The sequence below is a fragment of the Meriones unguiculatus genome, chromosome 3 (genome assembly GCF_030254825.1).
Source record: "Meriones unguiculatus strain TT.TT164.6M chromosome 3, Bangor_MerUng_6.1, whole genome shotgun sequence".
In the NCBI taxonomy this organism is placed as follows: Eukaryota; Metazoa; Chordata; class Mammalia; order Rodentia; family Muridae; genus Meriones; species Meriones unguiculatus.
Genome location: NC_083351.1, coordinates 173,663,464 through 173,690,379, shown reverse-complemented (window position 1 = coordinate 173,690,379; position 26,916 = coordinate 173,663,464). Strand labels below are relative to the sequence as shown.

The following is a 26,916-nucleotide window of genomic DNA, read 5'->3' as shown; positions in this document are numbered from 1 at the left end:
ATTCGGTGTAGTCTGTGTCTTAGCATTTGCTCAGCCGGTCTGCCTGCTGTGTGGTGATGACTTAGCTGCTGTCGCTCGCTGGCGCTTCCTTTGCTGACTCCGCTCCTGCCCACTGGTGCTCCAGGGCCCCTGCCGCTGACTGGCCAGCAGGAAAGCTGTAGAGTTGGCCTTGCTCAGGCTCCATCGGGCTCCTGCCGAGACCTCACTTTCGATTTAAACTTTCACAGGTTCCTGGCAGTCGTGCCATCCCTCACCGACAGCTCGGAGTCTGTCTCGGGGCAGAGACCAAACACCAGTGTGGAGCAAGGGTAGGTCACGTGATGCTTGCTCAGTATTATTTCATTGTGAAATTCACGTGGCTTATATATCTAGAGAGAATTCTTTGGAATTTCTCATCAGTTGCTATAGAAGAATATTTAAATTCTCAAAATACAAGCTTTTATTCTTTCCTTTAGTGCTATATTTGAATATTTCTCATCTTCAAGATCTCTTTTTGAAATATAACCTTTAGTCACCTGTTGTGTGTATAAAGCATTCTCTTGTTTTTGATGCCACTTTTTCCGTTTTTCTTACAGTGCTAAAATGCAGTTCCTCTTTGTTTTGTTCGGGCAGACTGTACATATAAAATGAACTGTATTAGTTCCCAGCCCTCGTGAACAGAGCCTGTCTGAGGGCTGGGAAGAACTTGTTGAGAAGTGACCAAGATGTGTCCGCTGTAAAGCTTTAAGCCCCTGACCCTTCCTCTGTTTCCCTGTGTGCTCAGGTCCGGATTACTCAGCACTCTGGTTGGAGAGAAGTCTGTGACTCAGAGATGGGAGGTAAGGAGGCACACAGAAGGCCCTTCCTGCCTTGCAGCTCCCGGTCCACAAAAGGAGAGATTTCCTCTTTGGGGCGGGGTGTGTGTTGCGGGGGGAGGGGAAGTTCTTGTATGGAAATCTGTTTTTAAGTTTTCCGTTTTTTTCTTTTGCATACAGAAGTTTTTAAACAACAGCAATGATTCATCATTCTAAGGCTGGTCTTTCTTCTCTTTCCTAAGAGAGGTGAAATCAGTAACTTCCAGTACCTGATGCACTTGAACACGCTGGCGGGCAGGTCCTACAACGACCTAATGCAGTACCCTGTCTTCCCCTGGATCCTCGCAGACTACGACTCCGAGGTGAGCCTCCGCTCATTCGCCAGTGAGCGACGTGTTTTCATAAAGGAGAGAAACCTCGATTCCTGTGTACTTGTTTTACAGCCTACCGCTCCCCAGCAGACACGGCTGCTTCCTCTAGCCTCCATCAGCTTTGCCAGGCATCACTTGAGTCTCTGTGCCGCTCACTAGACCCCTGGCCCAGGCTTCTCTTCTCTGCTCCATCTCCTCCTTACATCATGCTTGTACCTAATAGAGTTGCACCTGTTTAAAATTCCTCAGTGGGATGCCCAGGCCCCTCTCCTCACTCAGTGGCTTTTGTCAACTTGTCCACCTGCCTGGAACTGTCCCTCGGGCCTTCACATTTCTCCCGCCCGTGGGAGGCACCCTCTTCTTCCTCTTCTCTCCTCATCTGTGTGTTGCGGTTCTCCTGCGGTTCCACTTGTGCTACTTTCGTGCAGGGTGAAGTGCAGTCCTCCTTGTCTGGTCTTAATTGTTCGTGAGGTCCTCAGCACAGATACTTCTCACAGCCAGCTCACTCAGATCCCCGCGCCTGGAGCAACGGCTGGCACGTGCATTTTAGCGGTTGCTGAGTTGGGTAGAGATGAGGTACCAGGGGCATATTTCATTAGTGTGGATCTGTACCTGGTGCCCAAGACTTTTTGGATGTTTGGCAAAATTGTTTATACTTGTGATGTCCTATAAGAAGGACATATAGATAGACACCAAAAACAAAACATATAAAATTAAAAATTATTATGGGCTGAAGAGATGGCTCAGAGGTTAAGAGCACTGGCTGCTCTTCCAGAGGTCCTGAGTTCAATTCCCAGCAACCTCATGGTGGCTCACAGCCATCTATGATGAGATCTGGTGCCCTCTTCTGGCATGCAGGTGTACATGCAGACAGAATACTGTATACATGATAACTAAAATAAAATCTTTAAAAAAAAAGTGTTTACATATAGTAGATATTTCACAGACATGTATTTCAAATTTCCACCTTTAAAAACCCTAAAAGTCAATTTTGGTTTGCTTTTGAGGGTGTGATTTAGGTCAGCTAGTGGTCTGCTCTTAATCACTTTTAGACTGAAAAAAATTCATTGTATTTGGAAAGCCACTTGATAGGATGTGTGAACTGAGTGCCGAGGGTTTTAATTTACCTGGCTTCTCTCTAAACCACCTACGTGAAGAAAGTCGGGAGTGTTAGAAGGAGCTAGGAGGGTCAGGAGGAGGCATAGAGACACTCCGTCCACCCTCTGGTTACAGGAGCGATGGAGATAATGCTGAAAGGGAGCCTTTGTGTCTACCCTGTCTTGCTGTGTCCTTGCTAAGACCTAGAAGCATTGTCCCGTTTCCCTCCTTCCCACAGCTGAGCTCCTAAGTGTCTCCCTGGGAGATGCATAATTTCCAAAGCACTAGCCAAGGGGTGGCACTCACCAGGCCCTGTGTCTGAACAGAAGGTGTGTGTGAAAAGTCCGCAAACTTGTTTCTACCTAGTCCGTTCCTCAGATAGGGTCATCCCGCTGCACCTGCAGTGTGGAGAAGACAGAGCGCCTGGTAAGTTGGCCTCGGGTGACGTTCTGTATTTCAGGAGGTTGACCTTACAAATCCCAAGACTTTCAGAAACCTGGCTAAGCCCATGGGTGCGCAGACTGACGAGCGGCTGGCCCAGTACAAGAAGCGCTATAAGGACTGGGAGGATCCCAATGGTGAGGAGCGCCTTCTGCCTTGGCATCGTGTTTCAGTCTCAGAAGTAAACCCTGTTTAGTGCTGACGCCTGTGGGTACGTCTGCAAGGAGCCGATAGGCCGCATACACACACTTGCCTGCGCACTACCAGAGCAGAAACCGTTCTCCTGCCAGTTTGCGGCCATCGCCAGGAGACATCTGTAGCTGTCTGCAGAGCACAGACAGGATACTGTGCTTCCTCTGCCTTGTCTAGTCCAGGAACTACACATTCATATATTGTGTCTCCTCTAATTTCATTTAAGTACTTTCTACAACTCCCTTTCTCTAAAACTATGAATTGATATTTGTACACTGCACAATTGATTATATTTTTTAATTACTATGGTTTTTTTCCCCCTCAAAGACATAAAGCGAGGGGGAAACAGTTAGATTTTGGCCCATTATTATGCCTGTGCCTGTTTTCTTTCTCTCCCTCTCTCCCCCCTGTCTGTCAAGGAAGACACACCATGGTAATAATACATACTATTGCATTGTCTCTGTGGACAAGTTTGGAGAACTGTAAAATCACAAAGTCGTAACCTAATGAAAACAAGTAGCTACTGAGTCAGTGGAAGATGGCTTGCTGTTAGACAGTGGGAGCCCCTAACTGACAGTCGCAGACACGCTTCACTTTGAGGAGAGCCCAGCAGGCTGTGGGTGTCTGCGAGATGTGTACCTGAGGGGTCGTGGGGTCGAAGTGTCCCCACCAGGACCTGCAGCGAGCGGCATCTGCTGCCCAGTCGCCCGCCGTGGTTGCTGACCTTCCCAAGCTGCTGAGTACCACCACGTTTACTTCTGTTTCCCCTTTTGTTTTTAATGATGTGCCAACTGTCCGGAGCAGGGGAGACCCCAGCCTACCACTACGGCACCCACTATTCCTCGGCGATGATCGTGGCCTCCTATCTCGTAAGAATGGAGCCTTTCACACAAATATTCTTACGGCTTCAGGTAGGACTCAGATTTAAAATGTTTACGATTCTGCCTTCATTTAAAATTGTCATAAAAAAAAATTCTCACCTTATAACGGTCCCTGTGAAGCTTTAGTGGTGACAAGCTGGCCATTTAGAACTGAACTGAAATTCTGTTAGGCATAAATTGATGAATAAACTAGAATTTACTTACAATGAACAACTATCGGGATCCAGCAGTTAGAGCATAGGCATTCCAGCCAGGGAGAGGGAGGTTAGTCTTAACTAGTTGAATTCAACAAGTGTTTATTTAAACCCCTTTGCTGTGTCCTGGGTTATAGTTACATACTTCATGTTTACTTTCATAGTGTGTACTTGGAGAATCCCTCCATCTTCCCTTCCATAGTTCAGTGCGTGCTTGGTGAATCTTGGCTTTCATTGCTTGCTGAATCCCTCCTTTGCCCTCACCACTGTTTGGGTGTTTGGCAGGACATCAGAGGATGAGGACAAAGCTCAATCTTGTAGTTTCAGAATTTTAGTTAAGGAGGCAGCTAAACATTGTTTTCTAATGAGCAAATTGGGAAATGTTTTTAGATTTCCATCAAATGTGTCAGACAAACACCCATGAAGAGTGGAAGGTGAGGGAGGTAGAGGCAGCTTAAAGTGTAGTCGCTTAGGGAGGTTTAGGGTCCTGCAAACACCTGAACACATAGTGGGCTCTACACAAGGCCCAAGGTAGGCATCTGCCTGGCCTGGGGGCTGGGGAGGAGCAAGGTGGCTAGGGTACCCAGACCAGCGTTAGGTAGTCATGAGTAGGGAAAGAAGGAAGAAACAGTCCAGAGCAGCATGGGCCGTGGCGTTTTTCTCTAGCATCTGTGTTCACTGAAGCATAGTCGGGGTCTAGAGGAGGAAGCGGGAATGTCTAGGAAGCTGCTTAGGTAAAAGTGCGTTTTCCTTAATCTTGTTTTACCAACCAATCGCCTCTCATAACTTTCTACTCCATTCTCATGGCTGTGAAAACTAAGACGTCTTGTTAATTTATGTTAACATGCACAGGGAAGTCAGGGAATCAACCAAAATCAAATAGGAATGAGAATCCTCTGTGGAAGCCAGTTACCATGTAAATGAATGTAAAAAGTAGAGTTGGACAAACATTCAGACATACATAGAAGCCTGACTGTTGGATTACATGTGGTTTATGTGAGAATCCTCAGGGCTTCATCAAACTCTGGAGGAATTCTCATTTCCTCCTGGTTTTACTGTCTAAAGATTGTTTTTAAGAGTATTTACAATCTTCACATTTGAATTTTACTTTGATTACAAAACAGATACACTGGGCATCCTTTAAAGAATATACCCCCAAAAAATAATTATCATTATTTAAAGTTTTGCACATTTAATGTAGGATGGCAAGAAATTAGAATGGAGCCAAAGGCACAAAGGTTTTTTTTTAAGCCCTTGAGCTTGACAGGAACTTTGTGGCACAGCGGTTCCCTAATAAGATTCCTTCTGCCCACAGGGTGGCCACTTTGACTTGGCAGACCGGATGTTCCACAGTGTCCGTGAGGCCTGGTACTCGGCGTCAAAGCACAACATGGCAGACGTGAAAGAGCTTATCCCAGAATTTTTTTACCTGCCAGAATTCCTGTTCAATTCTAACAACTTCGACCTAGGTACGTGGAGGTGGGACTTCCTGGGAATGTCAGCAGGGGAGGCAGAGGGAAACACGCCATTCTTACAGAGACTGTCCACGGTGCTTGAACAGGAAGGCCCCTGTGATCCCCGCTGCCTTTCTCACTACCCTGGAGTATGAGTGTATACAAACACAAGGAAAGTAATTTCTTACCCCAAAAGAGCCAGTTCAGCTGAGTGTCTGGGAGAAATTTAACGCAGACACAGATGGCATCCAGTGGCCAGGGCTGTGCTGTTACAGTGAAAACAAAGTGGAATAAAAATGTATTTGAGAAACACTACTGTTGAAAACCTATTAATGGCCAGGGGTGGTATACAGAATCTCACGTACAGGCATTATCTGTTTATATGCTTGTGTATTTTAAAACTAGACTTTCAAAGTAATTTAAAGGATGTTTCCTTATCCTGTGAGTGTCCTATTTTCCACAAGGGGGGTGGGAGGAGTGCCAATCAGCATGTCTTGAAAGGAAAAGTGTCCTGCGTAGTGTTTCTTCTGTTACCTGGCAGATAAAGGAAGGCACTCAGCTTCCGTTCCCGTTTCTTGGATCACGATTTGCTGACCCATGCTTCTAAGAGTTTCTGTGAAAACATCAAAATTCTGCTATTTCTACTTTAGAAAATTCTAGCCAGAAACTCTTCTGTTTTCCTTCTCCTCCCAACCCTTCCCAGAGACAGTGTTTCTCTGTGTAGCCTTTGGCTGTCCTGGCCTCAAGCTCACAGAGCTCCGCCTGCCTCTGCCTCCCTGAGTGCTGGGATTAAAGGCGTGTGCCCAGCATTGTTTGTTTGGTTTTGTCTAGTAGTCTCCGTTTTCCATCAGTTTTAATGGGGAAGCAGCCAGATGTGGTGGTGCACATCTGCAGCCCCTGCCTCGGGAGAAGGGAGGTAATGATCATAAGTGTTAGGCCAGCCTGGTCTACAAGCAAACAAATAAGAATGTAAACACCCTGTGTAACCCGGAAGCTCACTCCTAGGTGTAGAATGGAAACCAGAGGCTCAGACAAGCACATGAACGGGCATGTTCACAGGACACGAATGGTGGGGATAGCTCAGCTGCACATGAGTGTGTCAACAGATTGTGAGACACACATGTGCAGAATACGAACTACTACTCATCCCACCCTAAAACAAATGCCCAATCATGAGCAAATGAAAGGCTTATGGAGATTTCAGACCATGGTCTGGTTGGCCTTGGTGGGTTGGCTCTGGTGAGGCAGAGTGGCACAGCAGAGGCGAGGGCTGTAGAGCAGCTGTTACCCTGTGGCTAGAAAGCAGAGTGAGGCGAGTGGGAAGGGACCAGGGTCTCCGCCCCCTTCCAGGGCTTGCCCCTGTGATCAGAAGACATAACCCTAAGGCCCCGACCTCTTATTAAAGTCTGTGTCACCTTGTAGCACCATTTGACCAAACAGGGGCCTCAGGAGTGCACTGTATAATCAGACCTGGTGTAGCAGTAGATGAATGCTGAGTGGCAAAGGGCAGGCCAGTATAGATGTCAGTCACACGATGTGCGGTGCTTCAGCAGCCCCAGAGCAGGTACCAGCAGACAGGACTGGCCAACTGTGTGCGTGTGCAGGAAAGAGCAGTGACCTGCTTCGTGGTTTCTCTGGGGTGGCGGACGTGCTCCGGGACCTCGTAGAAATGCTGGCCGCATTACGAAATGCCACCGAATTGTCCTCTTCCAAAATGAATCATTGTGTTGTGTGGCTCTTGCCTCAAGAACACACACAAAAGCAAAGCTCAGCACCAGTCCCCTCTCCCCAAGGAAAGATCCCCAATGTAAGAGAATGAGCCCCTGGGTTTGTTTCCTGCTGTTCTAGAGCTCCTTGTTCTTAGTCTTTTGCCTTGGGAAGAGCTGCAGACTATGTAAACCAAGGATTTCTTGAAGCTGCACTGCCTTCAGCTGTCTTTGCAGGGGCTGGTAGTTCTGAGAAATATGTTGAGACATAAGTGTTCTTTAAAGGTAGGCTGTTTCTCAAGGGGGCTAGGATTGTGCTTGCTCATCGTCAAACATTTAGGTCTGTGGGCCCGGAAAGATGGCTCGGTGGCCACGAGTGAAGTCTTTCAGGGGATCCTACTTCGCAGGTCGGCTCCCAGCTGCTTGTAGCTCCAGCTTTGGGAGATTGTCTCCTCCGACCTCTGCAGACATCCCCGCCCTGCCGCCGCCGCCCCCCCCCCCACACACACAACAGAGAACGCATTTGAGGGGATTAGAGGGAACATGAGAAGCCTGTGGTCACTGTAAAGATTTTATTTTATTTTATTTTTGTCTTAAGTCATATGGTAACTTCTATCCCAGTCAACACATTGGTCAGTAAACTGCATTATAAATGGCCAAGTGCCAGTTACGAGCAGGCCCTGGCTTCTACAGGAAGTGTTGCTACTGGCTTTCTTAGAGGCAGCCCAGGGCTCTGAAACTCGAAAACTGTACCCCATGAGCTGTTGGCACAGTATTTATCTAACCACCTGCTGGGAAGCTAAGCCACTTGCTTATTGTTCAGAGTCACTTTTTTCACAGCGCTGGTTTCATTTGTACATATGAAAATTGTAAGCTAACATTACTTTCTGGAGTTATTTCATTAAAAATAAAAAGAATGCGTTTTTTTAGATGATAATTAAATCTTACAGCAGATCGTTTCTTTTTTTCTCGAAGTTGAGGCTTTTATTTTCTAGCCCTGGCTGGCCTACAACTTGCTGTGCATCCAGTTTGCACTCCGCATCTTCCTGTCCTCAGTACTATGATTGTAGATAAGCACCACCATGCTGGGCTCAGATTATCTCACATAACTTAAAGTAAGTTTACATGGAATAAATATCAATATTTATTGCAAAGTGCTGTTTTTGTTTCTGCCAAGTAGCCCCAGTGTTTCCAAATATTTTTCTCAAAATGTTTGAAAAATTTGTTGTTTCAGATTTTTTTTTTTCCTTTTTAATGAGAACCATCGCTGCAAAATATCTGTGTTCTTCTGAGGCCTCTTAAGATTTTAATTGTCAGCCAGGCATGGTGCTGCATGCCTCTCATCCCAGCACTGGGGAGGCAGACGCAGGAGGATCTCTGTGAGTTCAAGGCCAGCCAGAGCTACACAAGAGAGATACCTGTCTAAATATATAACATATAGTGTCAAATATATTACAATTTATTAATTTATAAAATACATAAAGTGTCAAAGGGTGAAAAACCTTGTGTACTGAAGTTATCATAAAAGACTCTCGTAGCCCCACATGTGAGTGAAAAGGGATTTGCAGCCAACGGTGTTCCAAAAACTGCTGTGTCGCCCTTAGGACAGTAAGCTTAGCCTAGCAGAGCTCTGAGGAGGTTTACCAGGGAGAAATCATTTAACTTTGCAAGTCGCCTTTCCAAAAGAGAGGTCTGGAGAGAGTTTTGCCTGGTTTTGCTAACAGTCAGCATTCTTTCTGAGGCAAGCAGCCGTGGAGAGGCGACACAACAGTCTCAGGAAAGAGGGAGGGGGTTCTGTGCTGAAACGGGATAGCTCTGGCACTGAATCCTGCAGCCCAGGATTCCTGTCTCCTCAGTAGGAAGCTAAGCACTGAGCTCGCTCTTGCATTTTTATCCCTGATGTGTCCATTGCACAGGCTGTAAACAAAATGGCACCAAGCTTGGAGACGTCATCCTTCCACCCTGGGCTAAGGGAGACCCCAGAGAGTTCATCAGAGTCCACCGAGAGGTAAGGGAAAGTGACCTCCCGTGGAGGGAGGCTCTTGAGCAAGGCACCACGCGCTCTTTCAATTGCTTGCACTGACCCTGCGATCCTTGGTGACTTTAGTTCCCGTTGACCGCTAGCCGGGTTTCTCTTACTTTGGGAACACGTACGAAAGGCAGGCAGTGACCTGCCCATTTTGGAACCACAGGCTTTGGAGTGTGACTACGTCAGTGCCCACCTCCATGAGTGGATCGACCTGATCTTTGGCTACAAGCAGCAGGGTCCCGCCGCGGTGGAGGCCGTCAACGTCTTCCACCACCTTTTCTACGAGGGTCAGGTGGACATCTACAACATCAACGACCCGCTGAAGGAGACTGCCACCATCGGCTTCATTAACAACTTCGGTCAGATCCCTAAGCAGGTATAGGTGCTCGTCATTAGTGGATTTGTTTTATTTTGCAGACTTGCTATGTTTCTCTTGATTGGTAGATAACTGTACAAGTGGTTAAGACTCAGTCGCTAGCACCCTCATACCACTCACCCATTAAACTCAGAAGGTGGCTTGTTATTACTCTCCTTTCCATTTTACAGTCCACAGAAAATGCAGTCTTTGTTGTTTGAATAGTCTTCACCCAAAAACTAGTATGTGTTCATGTATTCTGCTCAAGCATGACCTAGGAGAGGCCTTGTGGGCCACAGAATATGGAGATGGGATTTCATCCTGATGCCAGTTCAAACCCAATGCTGACTGTAGGCAGGGAAATGTCTTAGCATTGTTAATATAGCTTCTCTCTCTCTCTCTCTCTCTCTGTCTATCTCTTTCTCTCTGTCTCCACACACACATACACACACATACTGCAGAGAAACTAAGGTGGGAAAGAAGAGTGCTTAATGACTGGTCTAGTTTCCGTGCTGTTGCTTTGATAAAGTACCCTGAAAAAAACAACTCAGGGAAGAAAGAATTTATTTTTGCTCACAGTTAGTTCTAGTCCATCATGAAGTCAGGGTAGGAACTTGAAGCAGCTGGCTCATATCCCCTCTACCAAGATCCGAGAGAAATAAATGCACACCTAGTGTTCTAGTTCACTTTTCTGCTCTTGCCCAGCCCAAGGCCCACTTCCTGCCTCAGTGAAGGCAATCAGAACAACCCCCCCAAAACATGATCAGAGGCCAGAGTCCTCATTGTGACTTCCAGGTGACTCTATCAGTATCGAGTCAATAATTAGAACTACTCGTCATGGAAATCCGCAGCAGTAGTTTGGGCCACGTTACCAGTGTAACTATGAAAAGGGCTTTGCCGTGAGGGGGCTGGCTGGGACACACAGCTGCCTCCCCGCCATCCGAATCTTGGGAAGAAAGACGAAGAGCCAGGGCCCTCAGTCCTCAGACTGGAGAGTACTGCGTTGAATCCAGTGAGGAACAAACCTCCTTCCTTCACCCCCACCATGCAGGGTACACAGGAAACACAGGGGGAGCATGCGCAGGGCCAGGCTGCCCATGCCTCCTGCCATGATGAGACTCGGAACCTAGGGGCCTGGCCTTCTCAGTTCATGCTTCAGCTGTTATGTCTGCCGCTCCTACCTATAGGTTTTCCTGCTCTGAGCTTCCAGTGTGCCTTCACTGTGGAAAAGCAGGTCTAGACTACAGGGCAGCCAGTACAGAGCCCCTCACAGGGAAGGCTGGTCCCCCAACAGAGAAAACGCGTCTACTTGAGACCAGAGTGCTACTGGTACTTCCCTCCTTCCTTGTTTGAGCCTTGGCTCTTCTTGAGGGTTTTGGGGCAGGAGCTGTATTAGAAATTACTATATTGAACAAACATCAGACCTTGTACCAGGGGCTAGGGAGGTCTAGTACCCACTGCCCTCACATGGGCCCCCGGTTTTGTTTCCAGACCCGCACTGGTAGCTCATAGCCACCATAAATCTAGTTCCAGAGGACTCTGACCCTTCCTCCTGACCTTTGAGGGCACCTAATGGCACAGGCTTGCATGCACACACGATTCTATAAAATAGGTTTCTAAAAGACCCCGCACTGTTGCAGGATTTCCACGTTACCTTGGTGTAAGAGGCCAGTGAGTTATTTCTAAGGCATCCCGTTAAATGAAGACTTTCAAACCTAGGTTGCGTGGTCACAGTAGGAGCCTAACTTCCTATGCCTGTGACCTGGCACGGTGCCACAGCCTTCATCTTTGTCGTGGTTAGCACTTCTGTCACTGTGATAAGCGCCATGGACCAAAAGCAACTTGGGGTGAAGAGGGGTGAGTGGGGAGAGGGGTGTTTTGTCTTACAACTTGAGCCCATCATCCAGGGAAATGCAGGCAGGACTCTGGAGCCAGGAACTGAAGCAGAGGCAAGGAAGCCCACTTGACGGGTTTGCTCCCTGTGGGCTGGGCCCTGCCACCTCAGTCATTAATTGAGAACATGCCGTACAGCCTTCCTCAGCAATCTGGTTGGGGCATTTTTCTCCAGTGAGGTTCCTTCTTCCCAAATGACTGCAGCGTGTGCTGAGTTAACATAAATGGAGCCAGCCCGGCCTTCATATGAGAGTGCTTTATGTATTTCTGTTCTATCTGGCCCAGGTCCCTACGTGTGTGTGTGTGTGTGTGTGTGTGTGTGTGTGTGTGTGTGTGTGTGTGTGCAGGGAGTCTGCACCTGTCTTCCTCTATGTCAGGTGTTTGTGCATAAGGGCTCAGGGAATGCGGCCATGGATTCCTCATAGAGCTCAGACACTTTCCTCACATACTACTTTCCCAGCAAAAACGACAATAGGAGTGTTTCAGAGACTTTAAAGAGTCTTTAAGTGGAGTTTTAGTATTTTTAATCTTGTAGAAACAATGAACCAAAAAATGCCAAAAATTTTTTTCTTTAAAAATTTTTTTTTCCATTGCAAAAATACAGGTGAGTACGACAGACACAAGTGCTTTGTGCCGTAACCCTGCCCCTGATTACCACAGTGCTCTCAACCTCTTTCAGTTTCTTCCCTCGAGTGGAAGGTGGCATCACAGATTGCCAGCAAATTACGAGATCCTCAGCGACACCAAAATGGCACCGCTAAGTCACGTTAGTGCTGCTGTGTGGCGTGGGGATAAGTCCCTGCCTGCCCTCAGGGATAGTGGGTCAGGTTGTGGAGAACTACTTAACTCTTAAACACCACTGCCAAATAAGTGTCAGTCAGCATGTGGTTCTAAACCCCTTTCCTCAAGTGAAACACAGGATCATGTAGTGCCTGATCCCTGTAAAGCTCGCCAGCGAGAAAACACGCTTCTGGCACACGAAGGGGCTGAGTACACGTTACCTTACAAAGCGTGTCGTCCTCCTCAGCTGTTTAAAAAGCCTCATCCACCAAAGCGAGTGAGGAGCCGACTCAACGGAGACAACGCAGGGGTGTCCGTCCCACCGGGAGCCACGGGCGACAAGATCTTTTTCCATCACCTAGACAACCTGAGGCCTTCCCTCACGCCTGTGAAAGGTAAGGTGATGCGTGCCCTTTCATCATCGGGGCAGGATGCTTGCCTGCTGTGTGAGGCTGAGAGGCGAAGTCCGCACCTGTCTTAACGCGATGGCTTCTTCACAGAACTCAAGGAGCCTGTGGGGCAGATTGTGTGCACAGACAAAGGGATTCTCGCGGTAGAGCAGAATAAGGTTCTTATCCCCCCGGCTTGGAACAAGACCTTCGCCTGGGGCTACGCCGACCTCAGCTGCAGACTAGGGACCTACGAGTCAGACAAGGTACACGTGGCTCCCCTTCTGAGCAATGAAGGGGTTGGAGGGAGCCCAGACCGGGCTTTGTCAGCAGCTGCTCCAAAGGCAAGGAGGGACACTTCCTGCCTCCAATGGGAGAGAGCTGGTGGAGCAGTTAGGTTGCCTGGTGAACAAGTGTTTTTTGGAAATGTGTGAGGTGGGCGCTGACAGCTCCCCTCCCACTCCCAGAATTCTTCGAAGATCCTCGCCAGCGAAGGGCTTACCACTTCCGCAACCTGAATAGCCTCCGTTTTGGCAAGTCACAATCTGGCCACTAATGTTAGTGCCAAAAGCTGCTACAGTGTCTTAAAGAAGCAAATTGGTGGCCTGTTAGTGGGTGTTGCCCTCTGATGGATCCTCGCATCCAGACAGACAGACATGCGTAGCCCTGTGGTTACACTGGGCACTGCTCTGTCCAGGTAGAATGCTCCCTAGACATGTGCTCCCTTTGCACGCTTCATTGGCTCCAGCAGCCATGACCTTTTACTGTCACACAGGGTGAACGTCACTTTCCCACTTTCCCTGTTATGAACATGGTCTCAGAGTCTCTTACCTTTGACGCCTAGCAGCCCGAGCTTGAGAGGCTCTTGGGCAGTTGGGGGTTAGAGCCTCTCAGTCCCTGTAACTGAACCCTGCCAGCCGTAACTGAACCCGGCCCAGAAGGAGTGGCCTCCAGAGACCTCCCGGGAGCTCAGCTCCGGCCCTCATGTTGCTGGCATGCTCTGCTCTCTTCCACAGGCAGTGACGGTCTATGAATGCTTGTCCGAGTGGGGCCAGATCCTCTGCGCCGTCTGCCCCAACCCCAAGCTGGTGATCACGGGCGGAACCAGCACGGTGGTGTGCGTCTGGGAGATGGGCACCTCCAAAGAAAAAGCCAAGCCCCTCACGCTCAAGCAGGTACCAGGGCAGCAGGGTGGGCACATTCTTGCCCCACTGCGGGCTCCTTCAGCCGCAGCCACTCCAGTCGTGGCGTGCGAAACCAGAACGTGGTTTGGGTGGAGGGTGGTGTTCGCTGTGAGGGGTGAGGTGCATGTTGTGTTATTTTTTTCTGAAGATTGCCTCCCGCTCTGTAGAGTAGGCTGCCTTCAGGCTCATGATCTCCAGCCTCCGTGGGTGTTGGATTTGCACGGGCGTGCCACCACAGCCGACCCTAAACATGCTATTTCACTAGAAGTACTGTTCAATAATCAGAATATGCTACTTCCCAAGCATTGCCTCATAAAGTCTAAAGGAAGTTGTCTCTAGGTACCAAGAGGTCAGCATATCTAAGAAATACAAATGTTGCTTAGAAATTATGTGTACATGGAATGTTTTGCAACCCAAAATGCATTTGCTGCGGATTCATATCCGTGCTCTTTGCAGCGGCTTCCACTTACCCGGCCACCAAGTCTCGGGTGTTTTTATCACTTGTCACACATAAGCACGTGTCAGATTCATTCATGTGTCCAGAAAAATACCTGATGGCGCTGCTGACAAGTATTTTGATCATTTAATCAATATGATTCTATGTAATTAATGCAAAAGTTAAGCTATATTGTGGAACCCATTCTCTCCTTCTGACTTTACGTGGGTTCCGAGGACTGAACTTGAGGCTATGGGCGTGTACGTAAACTCCTGTGCCTAAGGAGCCATCTCCCGGGTATAAGCTGTTCTGTAATGCCCGATCTGGGAGGATTTATCATAGGCATTTTTAAAATAAGGAGCTACAGCTGCGTTTAGGATATAATTTAAAAAAGCGATATAAGACTGCCTCTCTTATTCAGTACCTTCTGTTTTTAGGGCACCATATTAGAAGGCTGAACCCAAGTTACGTAAGGTAGTTGTGGGGGAGGGGGAGGACAGGGGACACACCTTAGACTAGAAGACATGCCCATGTTACCTTGACGTAAAGCCAGAACTTAAGCTCAGATTCTCCACGGCTCTTCTGAAACCAACGCCAAACAGTGCACTAGCCGTGTATGGAGAGGATAAAATCCCTTGTACAACAGCCTTCCACACAGAGCAAAGGCTCCTGAGACTCACGGAGGCGAGCCCTGGGCAGGCGCTCTGAACAGGGTCGCACACATACGGCTCCTGTGGCGTTTGCTGACTCCACTCCCTGCCTAACATGCTCTGAAGCTCGTGTGCCCGCAGCATGGACCGAGGGCTTAGCAGCTTTCCGTGTTCGCACGGCACACCTCCAGGTGTCTGTGTGACCAGGAAGTTAAGGCCGCTCCTTGTTGAGCGAGCTTGTCCCACTGTGGACAGGAGAGGTGGCGTGGTTCCAGTGAGTGGGACCCCTAACGGTGAGCGGAACCTCACTGACATTCACAGCCTTGCAGTTCCTGGTCCTGTCAGCCCTCTCACTGCAGTTAGGGAGAGAGAGCTCACTCCAGCCTGGAGGACTGAGCCACTCAGACTCCTCCCTCCAGCCAGCATGGCTGCATGGCAGGGCCATGCTCTCCCTTTATCTTCTTAGGGTCACAGACCACAGCCAGGCAACTGTAATTTTACTTTTGGATAATAATTGCACTTGGTTTGTGGCAAAAGAAGCTTAAGGTCCCTACTTCGGGACCCACAATCAGTTACCTGAGCACATGGGAAGGGTAGAAAGGAATCCAAGCCAGTGGCAGCTGGTATTTCCTCTTCCTTCAAAGATCCAGGTCACCATTTTTCTCCAGCCCCCAGAAGAACATAAAGATGGAGAGAAGCGTCTAGGCTAACACCCCACACCTGCCCTGAGCATCCGACTCTATCTGAGCCTGTCTTTCCACTGATACATCTGGAAGCTTGGGGTCAGCTAGATGGCCCCACCGTTGTCACGGTCCTGATTTCTTGCTATTCTCTTTCATAGGCTCTCCTTGGCCACACCGATACCGTCACCTGTGCCACCGCGTCACTGGCCTACCACATAATTGTCAGTGGATCCCGAGACCGAACCTGCATCATTTGGGATCTGAACAAACTGTCTTTTCTAACCCAGCTCCGAGGCCACCGAGCTCCCGTTTCTGCTCTTTGTATTAATGAGTTAACAGTAAGTAATGCTCTTAGGAAGCAGACAGCCCAGGCTGAACACTGACCGAGCCTGCCCATGAGCTGATGGAGAGTCGCCTGTAGATGTCACTGCATTCTGCTTGGCTTTAAGTTGCTTGAAAAGCAAAAGGATATTAAAGTTTATAACCCAAACAAGAGTTCTTTCCTGAGAACCCACTCACTGCTGTACACTTTAGAGAAAGCAAAACATTCTAGAGTTTACTTCTCTAATGATGAGGAATTGTGGGGCTTGTGAGGAGTGAGAGTTTTGCTGACATTTTTAATAAAATAGATCCAGATTGCTCACTTATCATTTGCAGTGAAAAGTGTTAACCCCGGGGCCCTCCCTTAGCCCAGGGCTGTAAACATGGATTTTACAGTAGTGTGTAGGAGCCAGCTGTCTTCTCTGTCACTGAAGAGAGAGGCAGCACTCCTGAGTCCGTCTTCCTTCTACCTGCTGCACTCCCACTCCGTGTTTGCGGTCATTACTAACAGTCAGTTGAGGGGTGTGTTTCTCGAACTAGAGGTGTAGATTTGGGCCACGCCCAGAGGAAGTCACAGAATCACAATTAGAAGGGCTCAGCTCATCCGTGGGCAACTGACAGCCTTGTGGAGGAGAGAGCGCTCCAGCAGGCAATCGGGTGCCCGGCCTCTCTCCTGCACTTGTGACCCCGTGGCTCCTGCAGCGACTCCACTCTGGGCTCCTGGGGAAGCAGCTGCTGAAGATGCTTCAGCAAGCCCTGACTTCCTAGGTTACCTCAGAAGTCATTCCGCCCTAGCCTAAGGACCCAAAGGTTCTCAGAGCTAGACATGGGATACGAAGCACCAAGTGGCGAGTGCGACAAAGCCTCCTCCTGTCTCTCCTCCCCAGGGGGACATTGTGTCCTGCGCTGGCACATACATCCACGTGTGGAGCATCAACGGCAACCCCATCGTGAGTGTGAACACGTTCACGGGCAGGAGCCAGCAGATTGTCTGCTGCTGCGTGTCTGAGATGAATGAATGGGACACCCAGAATGTCATAGTGACTGGACACTCGGATGGAGTGGTCCGGGTAAGTGAGCTCAGAGAATCTACACACACATGTACGGGCGTGCACGTGAACGCTCACACACACTGCTTTGGGCCTGCTTCCCTTCATTGTGCCCTCTGTCAAAGCAAGGTGGCTGATACGGTGTCCCCCTTAATTACACGCCAAGTTTAGAGATAGTGAAGCTGACAGCCACTCCCAGATGCATGTTGTGCCGCAGCCAGAAGGCATGCAGGGCCGCAGCCCTGTCTGCGTTCTTGAGGCTACAGTTCCCACTGCTGAGTGTTTAAGGCACTGCCAAAATTGCCACAGACCAATGTGCGTGGAGGTGGGGCTTGTATTCAACAGGAACGGAAGTTTACTGATACAGTAACTGTCTTCGTTACTGTTCTGTTTCTGTGAAGAAACACCATGACCGAGGCAACCTATAGAAGAAAGCATTTAATTGGGGCCTTAAGCTTCAGCCAAGGTCTCCGTGACCATGATAGTGGGGACTGTGGCAGCAGGAGCAATGGCTGAGAGCTGCCTTTCTTGGCTGGCTCTTTCCCTGTGCTGAGGGACAGGGACCATGAGGCACCCAGCCTCACAGGTTCAGAAAGTCCCACCTCGAGGCAGTCCCTGACCCCACCCACCTGGCCCTCAGAGCCCCCCGAGCTAACGTGGTCACCGTCTGCAGTCTGCGTCTTGAGTGTTGTTTCCACATTATGTCCACGCAGTTCTGGAGGATGGAATTTCTACAAGTTCCTGAAACGCCAGCTCCTGAGCCTGTGGAAGACCCGGAAGTGCAGGAAGGCTGCCCCGAAGCACATATAGGTATCACACACTCTTCACAGCTAGCCTTTCGCTTGGGTAGGCCTCTGTGGAAAGACTGGCAGCGAACAGCTCTACCGGGCGAGGCTGGCACTGTGCACACGGCCTGTGCCTGTGGCGGTCCTTCTGCGCTCGGTGTGCCGTCCATGCCGCAGGTCACCAGTCCCTCTTCAGTGGACTTCCGCATTGTGAGCTAAATGCTGGAGATGTTTCTTGCCATGCCGGAAGCCCGAGTCTCAGTTCTACGGCTGCTGTACCAGCTCACAGGGTGCAGGGCGGGTGGACACAGGAGGGGGCCAGGCTCTTAAACATGTGTGCTCACCCTGCCCACCCCTGCTCAGGCAGGGCATTGATTCCAGCTGAACTTTAAATTTCTGGGTGAAATGGAACCGGATGACTTCTCTACAGAATGACTGGGCACAGCACCATAGAGCCAGCAGGGCCCTGCCCTGCGTTGCTGATCTCCAGAGAAGCTGCTCTTCTTGGTCTGGCCCTAATGATGTGCTGGAGAGAATCAGTTTTCAGTGTGATGACCTTCCTATGACCTCTGTGGTGATAGAAGGAGCTCCTGCAGGGAAGGCACGTTCTCAGAAGGGCGCACGCTCTCTTTGTAAGCACGGAGTATCTGCTCTCCGTGCCAAAAAAGGAATGTGTAAGCGGTACATTTGTATTCTCGCAGTATATCGATGGTGTAAATTCCCACAGGCTCAGTTGTAGCCCTAGAAGAGGTAAACTGAGTCAGCAGTAGGGAGAGTGTGAAATTGAGGAGTGTTGATTAAGTAACTCTGTAGAGGGGTAGGAGTGTGCGTGTTTTTTCTAAGGCATCGGTTTGCGGGGTCCACTAAGGAGTGAGTCACTTTCCTTTAGTGACTAGGGTCGTGCTCAGTCAAGGTGGGCTGACAATCGTGTGGCCCATGTGCATCATACTGTGGCCGTTTTGCGGAGGGGAAAACAGTTCCCTGAGAAGGCCTGAGCAGTGTGCCAGGGCCGAGGCTAGTGTGAGAAGGCACAGCAGTGGCGTGTTGCCAATCAGTTAGTCGTATGTAGAGTGTGCTGGCACTCGCATGCGTGTGCTATTGTTCTCTCTCATTTCAAGTAGTCAGTGCCGTGTGCAGACCTACTGTGAGGAGCCAGCCTGTGTCAGGAGGTGTGTGGTTTGGCTTTTCCTGTGCTGTGCCGTGGTGAGGATGTTCTCAGGTGTGGTCTAGGAGAAGGAATTCGGAGGAAGATCCTGCAGGGTCTGCCTGTGTAGAATCTTGCTGGAAATACCTGCGTGGGATTGCCCCACCCATCTGATAGGAAAGAAAAAACGAACGGACCTGTGTAAACCGATGCCTTCGATCTCTCATTTGCCCAATGCCTTCCCCAGGGCAGCAAGCCCAGGATGAAGACAGCAGTGATTCCGAAGCAGAGGAGGCCAGCGTCAGCCAGGATCCGAAGGATGTGCCCAGCCAGCCCGGCAGCACCAGCCACAGGCCCCGGGCGGCCTCCTGCAGAGCAACAGCCACCTGGTGCAACGACAGCGGCTCGGATGACTCCAGGCGCTGGTCCGACCAGCTCAGTCTCGATGAGAAAGATGGCTTTATATTTGTGAACTATTCCGAGGGCCAGACCAGAGCACATCTACAGGGGCCCCTCGTCCACGCCCACCCCAACCCAACTGAAGCCCGAAACTACAGCAGATTGAAACCTGGTAACTGGAGGCCTGCTTTCTCCCCTGCCTGTGAGGGGTGTGGCTGATGGGTTGTCTGGGCTGTGGCTCCAGCCCCCTCCGGACCCTATCCCTGATCAACTCTGTCCTGGGCCACAGACCAAGGCTTCTTCTATCGGTCAAGCTAGGCTTGTTTTAAACAAACCTCCGTGACGCCCGCAGCTCCTAAGCTTAGTTTGTCTCCCACTTCTCCATTCCAGGGTACCGGTGGGAGCGGCAGCTGGTGTTTAGGAGCAAGCTGACGATGCACACAGCCTTTGATCGCAAGGACAACGCACACCCGGCTGAGGTCACCGCCTTGGGTGTCTCCAAGTAAGGGCTGGGGTTTTTACAGCCCACCTTCCCCTCAGGGTTGTTTTGCATGACGAGGGACCCACATTTCACCCCGGGCCTTGAGACATGTGTTGTCCTGTGCAGCTGGTCCAGTTCTGGTCTGAACTTGCCCCTGTATCACTTTAAATTCTCAACATATAAGCCAAAGGACTGTCTGGGTGTCTCCAAGACACAGCATGGCTTGAGCCAAAGAAAATTCAAATGGAAAAATAAATCAAGGCTCAGTTTGGTTTTTGTCTCTTTTAACTTACTGCCTTTGAGGCAATCAGGGCCCCCTCTGAACATTCCTCCCATACATCCTGAGCCCTGGACCGAGGCCTTCTCATGTTTTGCACAGGGATCACAGCAGAATCCTCGTGGGTGACAGTCGAGGCCGAGTGTTCAGCTGGTCTGTGAGTGACCAGCCCGGCCGTTCTGCTGCTGACCACTGGGTGAAGGACGAAGGTGGCGACAGCTGCTCAGGGTGCTCCGTGCGCTTCTCCCTCACGGAAAGACGACACCATTGCAGGAACTGTGGGCAGCTCTTCTGCCAGAAGTGAGTTCTCTTTGCTGGGTCCTGCACGAGTTCTGGTTTGCTTTGGGTGCCCGCTGTAGGGTGGTTTTAATATAAGGCGATTTCCACCTCTGCTCTTCTCTGTTGCTATAATTATGAGCTATTTCTCCCATAGAGTACAGAAATGACCATCGGAAACGACCTCGGAAACAGCTGTCACATGCATTTCGTCATGGGTCTAGAGGCGCACAGGCTGACTGTCGCTCGTGGCACCTTCCTCTCTCTGAGGCTGTGCTTCCCTCTGCCTTTGTCACTCTGTGCAGTGTTCAGCTCCTCGGCTTCACGCTCTGCAGGTTGCACTTTTCTGCAAAGCTGTACTCAGTTTTTTAATCCATTCACAAATAGCTGTGTGCCAGGACTGTGGAGGAATTTCTCCCCCTTACACACTGAGCTCCTGAGGACTCTTGTGGTTTCCTTTCTGTTCTGCAAACTCTACCAGCAATGCTCCCTGCCAGGTGATCTGGCCTGAGGGCTGGGTTTCCTCTCCGGACGGACCAGAACATCCCACAGCACTCAGACTCAACTCTGGATCTTAGCTGGCTCATGCTAAATGTTTCTTAGAACAGTATTGGTGCTTCGTCTGCCTCACAGCCTTCCAAATTCTTAGCCATGCGAGGCACTGCAGAGCCTTTTTCCTTCTGCCGGTCGGAAGGCTGAGGAAGTGTGCCTCGTTGGTTTAACTTCAGTGCAGGAGGTGCCTTTTAGAAAGCTCTCATTTTCCTTGGGGATATGTCTCTCCCTGAGTTCTTTCTAGACTCTGAACTCTGGACAGTAAGGGGTGCAGTCCACTTGCAACCCCTGAGTAGCATGTTCAGAAAGCCCTGTCTTCCCATTTCTGAGGCCCCAGAGGGGTCAAACCCCAGGGCTCAAACCCCAGTCCCACAAGAATAAAAATGATCAAGGAGATAAGCAAAATGTTCAAGGACAAAATTCGTGTGCTAGCCGCGGTGCCCTTTCAGAGAGGCAGTGGTTAGGCAGCACAGCCGCTGATGCGAGTCACCCGGCATCTGTCTGCTTCCCCACAAAAACCCAAAGCATTGTGGGCTAGCGGCACACCAGGGTGAGTGGCTGTGAGTGGACACTAGGGGAGAAACAGAAACCGTGTGAAACCTCAAGATTGGAGACAGGCAGCCTGACCTGATAGCAGGGTAGCAATGCCGAGGTATTAGTTAAGGGGCTGGGGATGGGAGAGAAAGACAGAGGAGTGCTTAAGATGGATTCGCGCCGTATCCGTGCGTAGAAATACCACTGGATGCCATTAATAAATGTATAACTCAGATGGATTACGGAAATAAAGTGAGCACCTCCCAAGGAGGAAATAAATGGGAAAGGAGGAAAACAAATCTGAGTGGACTTTGGGGTAAGATGATCATTGAGTCTTCTGCTCACAGGGGGAAGTTAGTGCCATTTGACACTGGCACGCTTACCAGTTCTTGACGTCCACCCTGTGGTGCTCAGTCATGAGACTAGGCGCCCGGCTCGTTATCCTGAGGCTGCTTTGCCCCCCGAGCCATGTCCCTGCCCCAGAGCACCGAATCCTGAGCAGTTAAAAGCCACCGATGCTCAGGGTGGCCACAGCAGCTTCCCAGCCCCACAGCTGGGTGGAAACCTGCAGTTAGCGTGGTCAAAGAAATGGCCCTCTTGTCTATGGATGCATAGGCTCCTGAGGCATCCGTCTTTGGGCCTGGGGGACCTTGGGTGTTGTTCCAGCAGGCTGCCTGCTCTCCGTGCTCCCACCCCGTGGCGGCTCGTGGAGAGGACCTGCAACTAACCCGTTTTCCCTCTCCTTTAGGTGCAGTCGGTTCCAGTCCGAAATCAAGCGCTTGAAGATCTCATCCCCCGTGCGTGTCTGTCAGAACTGTTACTGTAGCTTACAGCATGAGCGGGGGCCGGAAGAGGGACCCCGAAACTGCCGAGACTGAGGGGGCCGGACAAGAGACCGGAGCCCGGGGAGCTCCTCGGGCCCCGCCATGGCTCCAAAGGCGCTGAGGCAGTGTCCGTTTACACACCTCTTCACACGAGTGTTGGAAGTGTTGAGTTCAAAGGGATCATCGGATCGCTCACGGGTTCCGAGGCCAGTGACCGGCAGGCAGGCACTATGCAGCGAACAGCACAAGAACTACTCGAGGTGATCCCCAGGAGCGTCTCAGAGCCCGAGTCTCCCGTAGCAGAGCCGTCTCCAGAGCGAACTCCGAGCTCCTGACTGTCTTTCTTGCATCTCATTTTTATAGAGCTATTCATCCTTATTTGGAAAAATCAACAAAAAACTTAAAAAAAAAAAAAGGCTTCTAGAAAACGGTTGTAAATCTGACTTCTTTGCAAGCAGCTGTGTATATTGTAAATAGGTAGAAAGGCCTTTTTTTTTTTTTCCTAAATAAGGACCTAATTGCCTGTAACATGAGATTTCAAACTAAGCCACTAACTCAATGAACTATTTAAGGTTTGTCTAACATCTCTCAGTTATAAATATGGGTTTTTTTTATCCTCGGAGACATTATCTGTAATGTTTTGTTTTGTTTTTTTTTTCTCCTGTTCAAACCACGCCTGTGTGCCTGATATCATTCTTTAAAGTTGCCCACAGTATCTCCACTTAACATAGGCTAGTAACCAAAATACCGTAGCCCTGCTTCAGGGGCTAGTGTGGGAGAGAAGACGGCTGGTCAGAAAGTAACCTGCAAATACCCGAGCATCCGTTTCCGGCTGTATCACCGCCACAGTGTTCTAACGTGACACCCCTTACATGGATCTGTGGGCTGCATGGTCAAGGCACACCTCAGCATTGCAGAAAAAGGGGGTCGGTCGTGACGGGTGGCAGGCGGGATACAGCCCTGCCTCGGTTAATGGAAACATATTTGCATGTTACCCCCAAATTAGCTTTTCTGCATAGACCATAACAAGTGTGTGTCTTTGGGGACACTGTGTTCTACTACAGCTTATTTTCAAAAAAGGGTAAAAAAGTGTACAGAATTAACATTTAAACCTTGTTAAAACTGGATGTCAGAAGTGCTTAAAATGAACCTTTACCATTTAATGCCATCTACCTGAAAACAGTGAGATTTATACTGTATTGATGTCTATTTTTTTGGTTTTGCTATGAATATAATTACAGTATTTTAATATTTAGTTATTTAATTTGTTCTACTAGTTGGATACAGAACACACAAATTCAGGAGGATCAGAGCTGCTGGGGGCTAAGAGATAAGTTTATAGAGAAATGGCTTTGGTGGTGGGATTTTTTTAAAATGTGTGTTATGTACATAAATATAAATAAATATATATATATATGAAATCAAAACAATTAATCTAGATTTTAACATTTTCAGATACTTAGTACTAATACTATGAGCAATTCTAAAAGCCCTGTGATATGAAAACCATAGGATGATCACTAATGACCCAAGAAAGTAAGGACAGGCCTTGGCACCCTCATGGAGGGATGTATCAAGCAAAGGACAGTGGCTTTGGCTTCCCCAGCTCTCCATCTTTAGCCCTGGTGACAGGCACACTTATGCACTAAAATGCACATATATGCACACGTGTCCAGAAACAGGCATTTGGTACAACAGTGACCTTGTACCCGATGGGCTGAACAAACTTGTTCTTCCTGATAGGCGGGTCTCCAGGAGAAACCGAGAAGGCTGCTGTAGTGCCTTATGCTTCCTAAATTGAGACCTTGCTTTCAAGGTTTCAGCCTCCAGTCTGATACATATCAAAATTGACTCAAACACTTCCATTTCTAAATGCTCAGATACTACATGTGAGTAAAAGGATTGTCGGCATTAATGCTTTCCGCTTGAAGAGTTGCTTTGCTTTCCTTTCTGCGTCTCACGCCCCGCCATCTCCCCATCACGTCTCCAGAAGGACGCTGGTATTCCTCAGCTGCAGAAACTGTGCTTCTGCCTGGGGGTGGGCTGGCCCTGTCTGCCCCTGGATGCTTTGTAGCAGTGTTCCTCACACGGTTCAAAAGCAGCGCCCTCCTTTGGCCCATGACCCGCCTTTACCCATACCCAATGGCAGAGGTGTTTTCAAGACTTGAATGTAGGAGTGTGTGCGTAGCCACCTGAAGCTTGTTCCTCTGTCTGACCTGAAGTCCAATGGGATGAGCATGTAAACTTCCCAACGTGGCTTCCGTAACTAAGGCGGAAACCAAACCCCTCACGATAGTATTTCCTCTGGCAGCTGGTGCTGTGGGCAACTTTTTTGTTCCATCAGGTCTTGGTTTTTGTTTTCTTTTCACTTCTGCAGAAGTCACACAGGGCAGGGCACTCAACGTCCGTTGGCTTGTTGCTTTTCTGGTTTATCCCGTGTTCTGTGCCAATCTGCTTACCAACATCCATCGTGTGTGTCCACCTTCTTGTCTCTGCGTTCTCTTTCTGAGTACCTCACAGGGCTCCAGCCCGATCTCTGCTCATCCTTCCCCCCATCCATCCACTGTTCATCCATGTACTCAGCACATCTGTGTGTAATGTGCAAGTGTAATGTCATGCTTTCGAAGATGAGAGGGAGCTGCCCGTGGCAGCCAGCCCTATGGAGAATAGCAGAACGCTCTAGATAAGTTATTTTGCACTTTCTTATGTATAAAGGTGGTAGAAACTTATTTTTGCTTTGTATCATTTAAATACATTTTGTTTTGGTAAACAAACTGTGTATAAAATATTTATGCTGTTAAAAAAAAACTTTTTAGAAAGTATTTTTAATTTCAGCAAGTTTGGTTACTTGTTGCATGACCATTAACACAACTGACTTTTTGTGTCAGTGCAATGTATATTTTTGTCCTGTTATTAACTTGTAAGCCCCAGTAATGGCCAATTATCTGTACAGCAACAGAAGTAAATTGAAGATGCCGGCTAAGACTGGATTGATTGTGGACCTTTGTACTATATTGCAGAATCCAATCTGTTTCTCTGGTGGTTTATGTAAAGGCCTGAAGACTTCCTACCTAGTGTGCAATCTGTGATTCTGAGTGTTCATTGTATCTCTGTCTGATGCAAAAAGGTAGACAGTTGCAATCCATGATTAAACGCAATAGTCCAGGTACTTAAGTATTTTTTTCATTTCAAATAAATACCTATTTACCACAAAAAAAAGTTTTTAAGTTGTTTTAAATTAAATCTGTCAGAGAAGAAAAAACTGATTCTAATCCTCCTCTATACTTAAGTTTTCCTGGTTGCGCATATTTCTTTCCTCTCTGCTTCCATTTGCAGAAACTAGCTGTTAGGGCCAGAGCGTAGGTTCCAGTTTGGTCCGTCCTTATAAGACAGGCTCTCTGCATCCTTCCCAGGCTGGTGACTGGGTGGAGTCAGGGGCCGGGGCAGAAAGGGAAGGCAAATAGTCAGGGGACATGGCTTTCAAATCTGAATTGGCCTTTAAAAAAAAAAAAAAAAGACCTTTTTGCATGGTTTTGTTTTTATCATCATTGTAAAGAGCAAGTGTGTGTGTGTGTGTGTGTGTGTGTGTGTCCCACCCCATCGGTCTTCTGAAGCCTGCAGAAACTCTTAGCAGCTCTTTCCATTTCACCTTCCGAGACTTAGCATGGGCAAGCCCGTTACTAACATCATCATCATCAGCTATTTGATTTTAAGGTAGCAGCATTCCCAGGAAAGAAATGTATATGGAGAGCACTTTCTAGAGTTTATAGACTGTTTCAATTATTTTTGTTTCTTCAAGACAGGGTTTCTCCGTGTAGCCTTGGCTGTCCTGGGCTCACTCTGTAGACCAGGCTGGCCTCAAACTCATAGAGCTCCAGCTGCCTCTGCTTCCTGGCATGCTGAGATTACAAGGGTGTGCCGCCACGTTCTGCTTGTTTCAATTGTTTTTACCTTGTCTTAGAAGTCCTCTGTCCTCCACATAAGAATCCTAAGAGAAGAGTACATAGTGTGCAGCCAGCTTTTTAGCCTGAGACTCATTTTTAACATTTTTTGAGAATCCTCAAAAAGCTTCCTCATATGCTTAATTTCCGTCTTTTTTTTTTTTTTTTTTTTCATTTGTTTTTGAGCCAGAGCCCTGAGTCAGCAATCTGAGCTCTGGAGAAGCAGAAGCAAGAGGGTCCCTGGGGCTTGTTGAGCTCCAGTCTAGCCAAATCAGAGTTTCAAGTTCCGTGAGGGATCCCACCTCAGAAGAACAAGCTGCAGAGCAACCAAGGAGGCCCTGACGTCTCTCTCTGAGCTGCACTCTGACACCGCTCCCCACACAGACACATGAACACACACATACACACAATATAGAATGAAGTTTTCATTTTCCCATTGTATGTATGCATGTATGTGGAGGTCAGGGGAAAACTTTTTGGAAATAAGTTCTCTCCTTCCCCCGTGTGGGGGCCAGGGATCAAGCCCAGCTTGCTTGGGTTTGGGGCCCGCTGAGGGGTCCCACTGGCCCCGAGTTGCTTTATCATGATCTCATGTCTAGCCCAGGGGACAGGCGGGCTGCCGCCTTCCTCCTGTTCTTCAGTTGAACAAGTGAAGATCCTGGAAATCGGATGTCCTAATAACCTTTTCGAGTACTTGCTTCTTCACAGTTCCAAGCTTCTTTTGGGGTTTCTGTTTGAGGGAGTTGTTGAGTAGGTGTGGATGCGCACGCAGAGTCCAGAGATCGGCATCAGGGCTCCCCCGC

General features: G+C 48.9%; 1 protein-coding gene across 8 annotated transcripts in view; it reads left to right on the top strand.

Moving 5' to 3' along the window:
- The window catches only part of Wdfy3 (WD repeat and FYVE domain containing 3), a 223,789-nt gene extending 198,398 nt beyond the window's left edge, over positions 1-25,391 (top strand). For all 8 annotated transcript variants that reach the window (XM_060381034.1, XM_060381033.1, XM_060381032.1 and 5 more), the window contains 18 exons: positions 228-308; positions 764-818; positions 1,037-1,156; positions 2,724-2,841; positions 3,701-3,807; positions 5,287-5,440; positions 9,048-9,139; positions 9,324-9,536; positions 12,436-12,583; positions 12,689-12,843; positions 13,594-13,752; positions 15,689-15,868; positions 16,739-16,921; positions 17,614-17,710; positions 19,077-19,400; positions 19,619-19,730; positions 20,089-20,286; positions 22,097-25,391. In XM_060381034.1, coding sequence (XP_060237017.1) covers positions 228-308; positions 764-818; positions 1,037-1,156; positions 2,724-2,841; positions 3,701-3,807; positions 5,287-5,440; positions 9,048-9,139; positions 9,324-9,536; positions 12,436-12,583; positions 12,689-12,843; positions 13,594-13,752; positions 15,689-15,868; positions 16,739-16,921; positions 17,614-17,710; positions 19,077-19,400; positions 19,619-19,730; positions 20,089-20,286; positions 22,097-22,226 — 2,626 coding nt within the window. In that variant the 3' untranslated portion in view covers positions 22,227-25,391. The remainder of the gene's footprint in view (positions 1-227; positions 309-763; positions 819-1,036; positions 1,157-2,723; positions 2,842-3,700; positions 3,808-5,286; positions 5,441-9,047; positions 9,140-9,323; positions 9,537-12,435; positions 12,584-12,688; positions 12,844-13,593; positions 13,753-15,688; positions 15,869-16,738; positions 16,922-17,613; positions 17,711-19,076; positions 19,401-19,618; positions 19,731-20,088; positions 20,287-22,096) is intronic.
- The last annotated feature ends 1,525 nt before the right edge of the window (positions 25,392-26,916 follow it).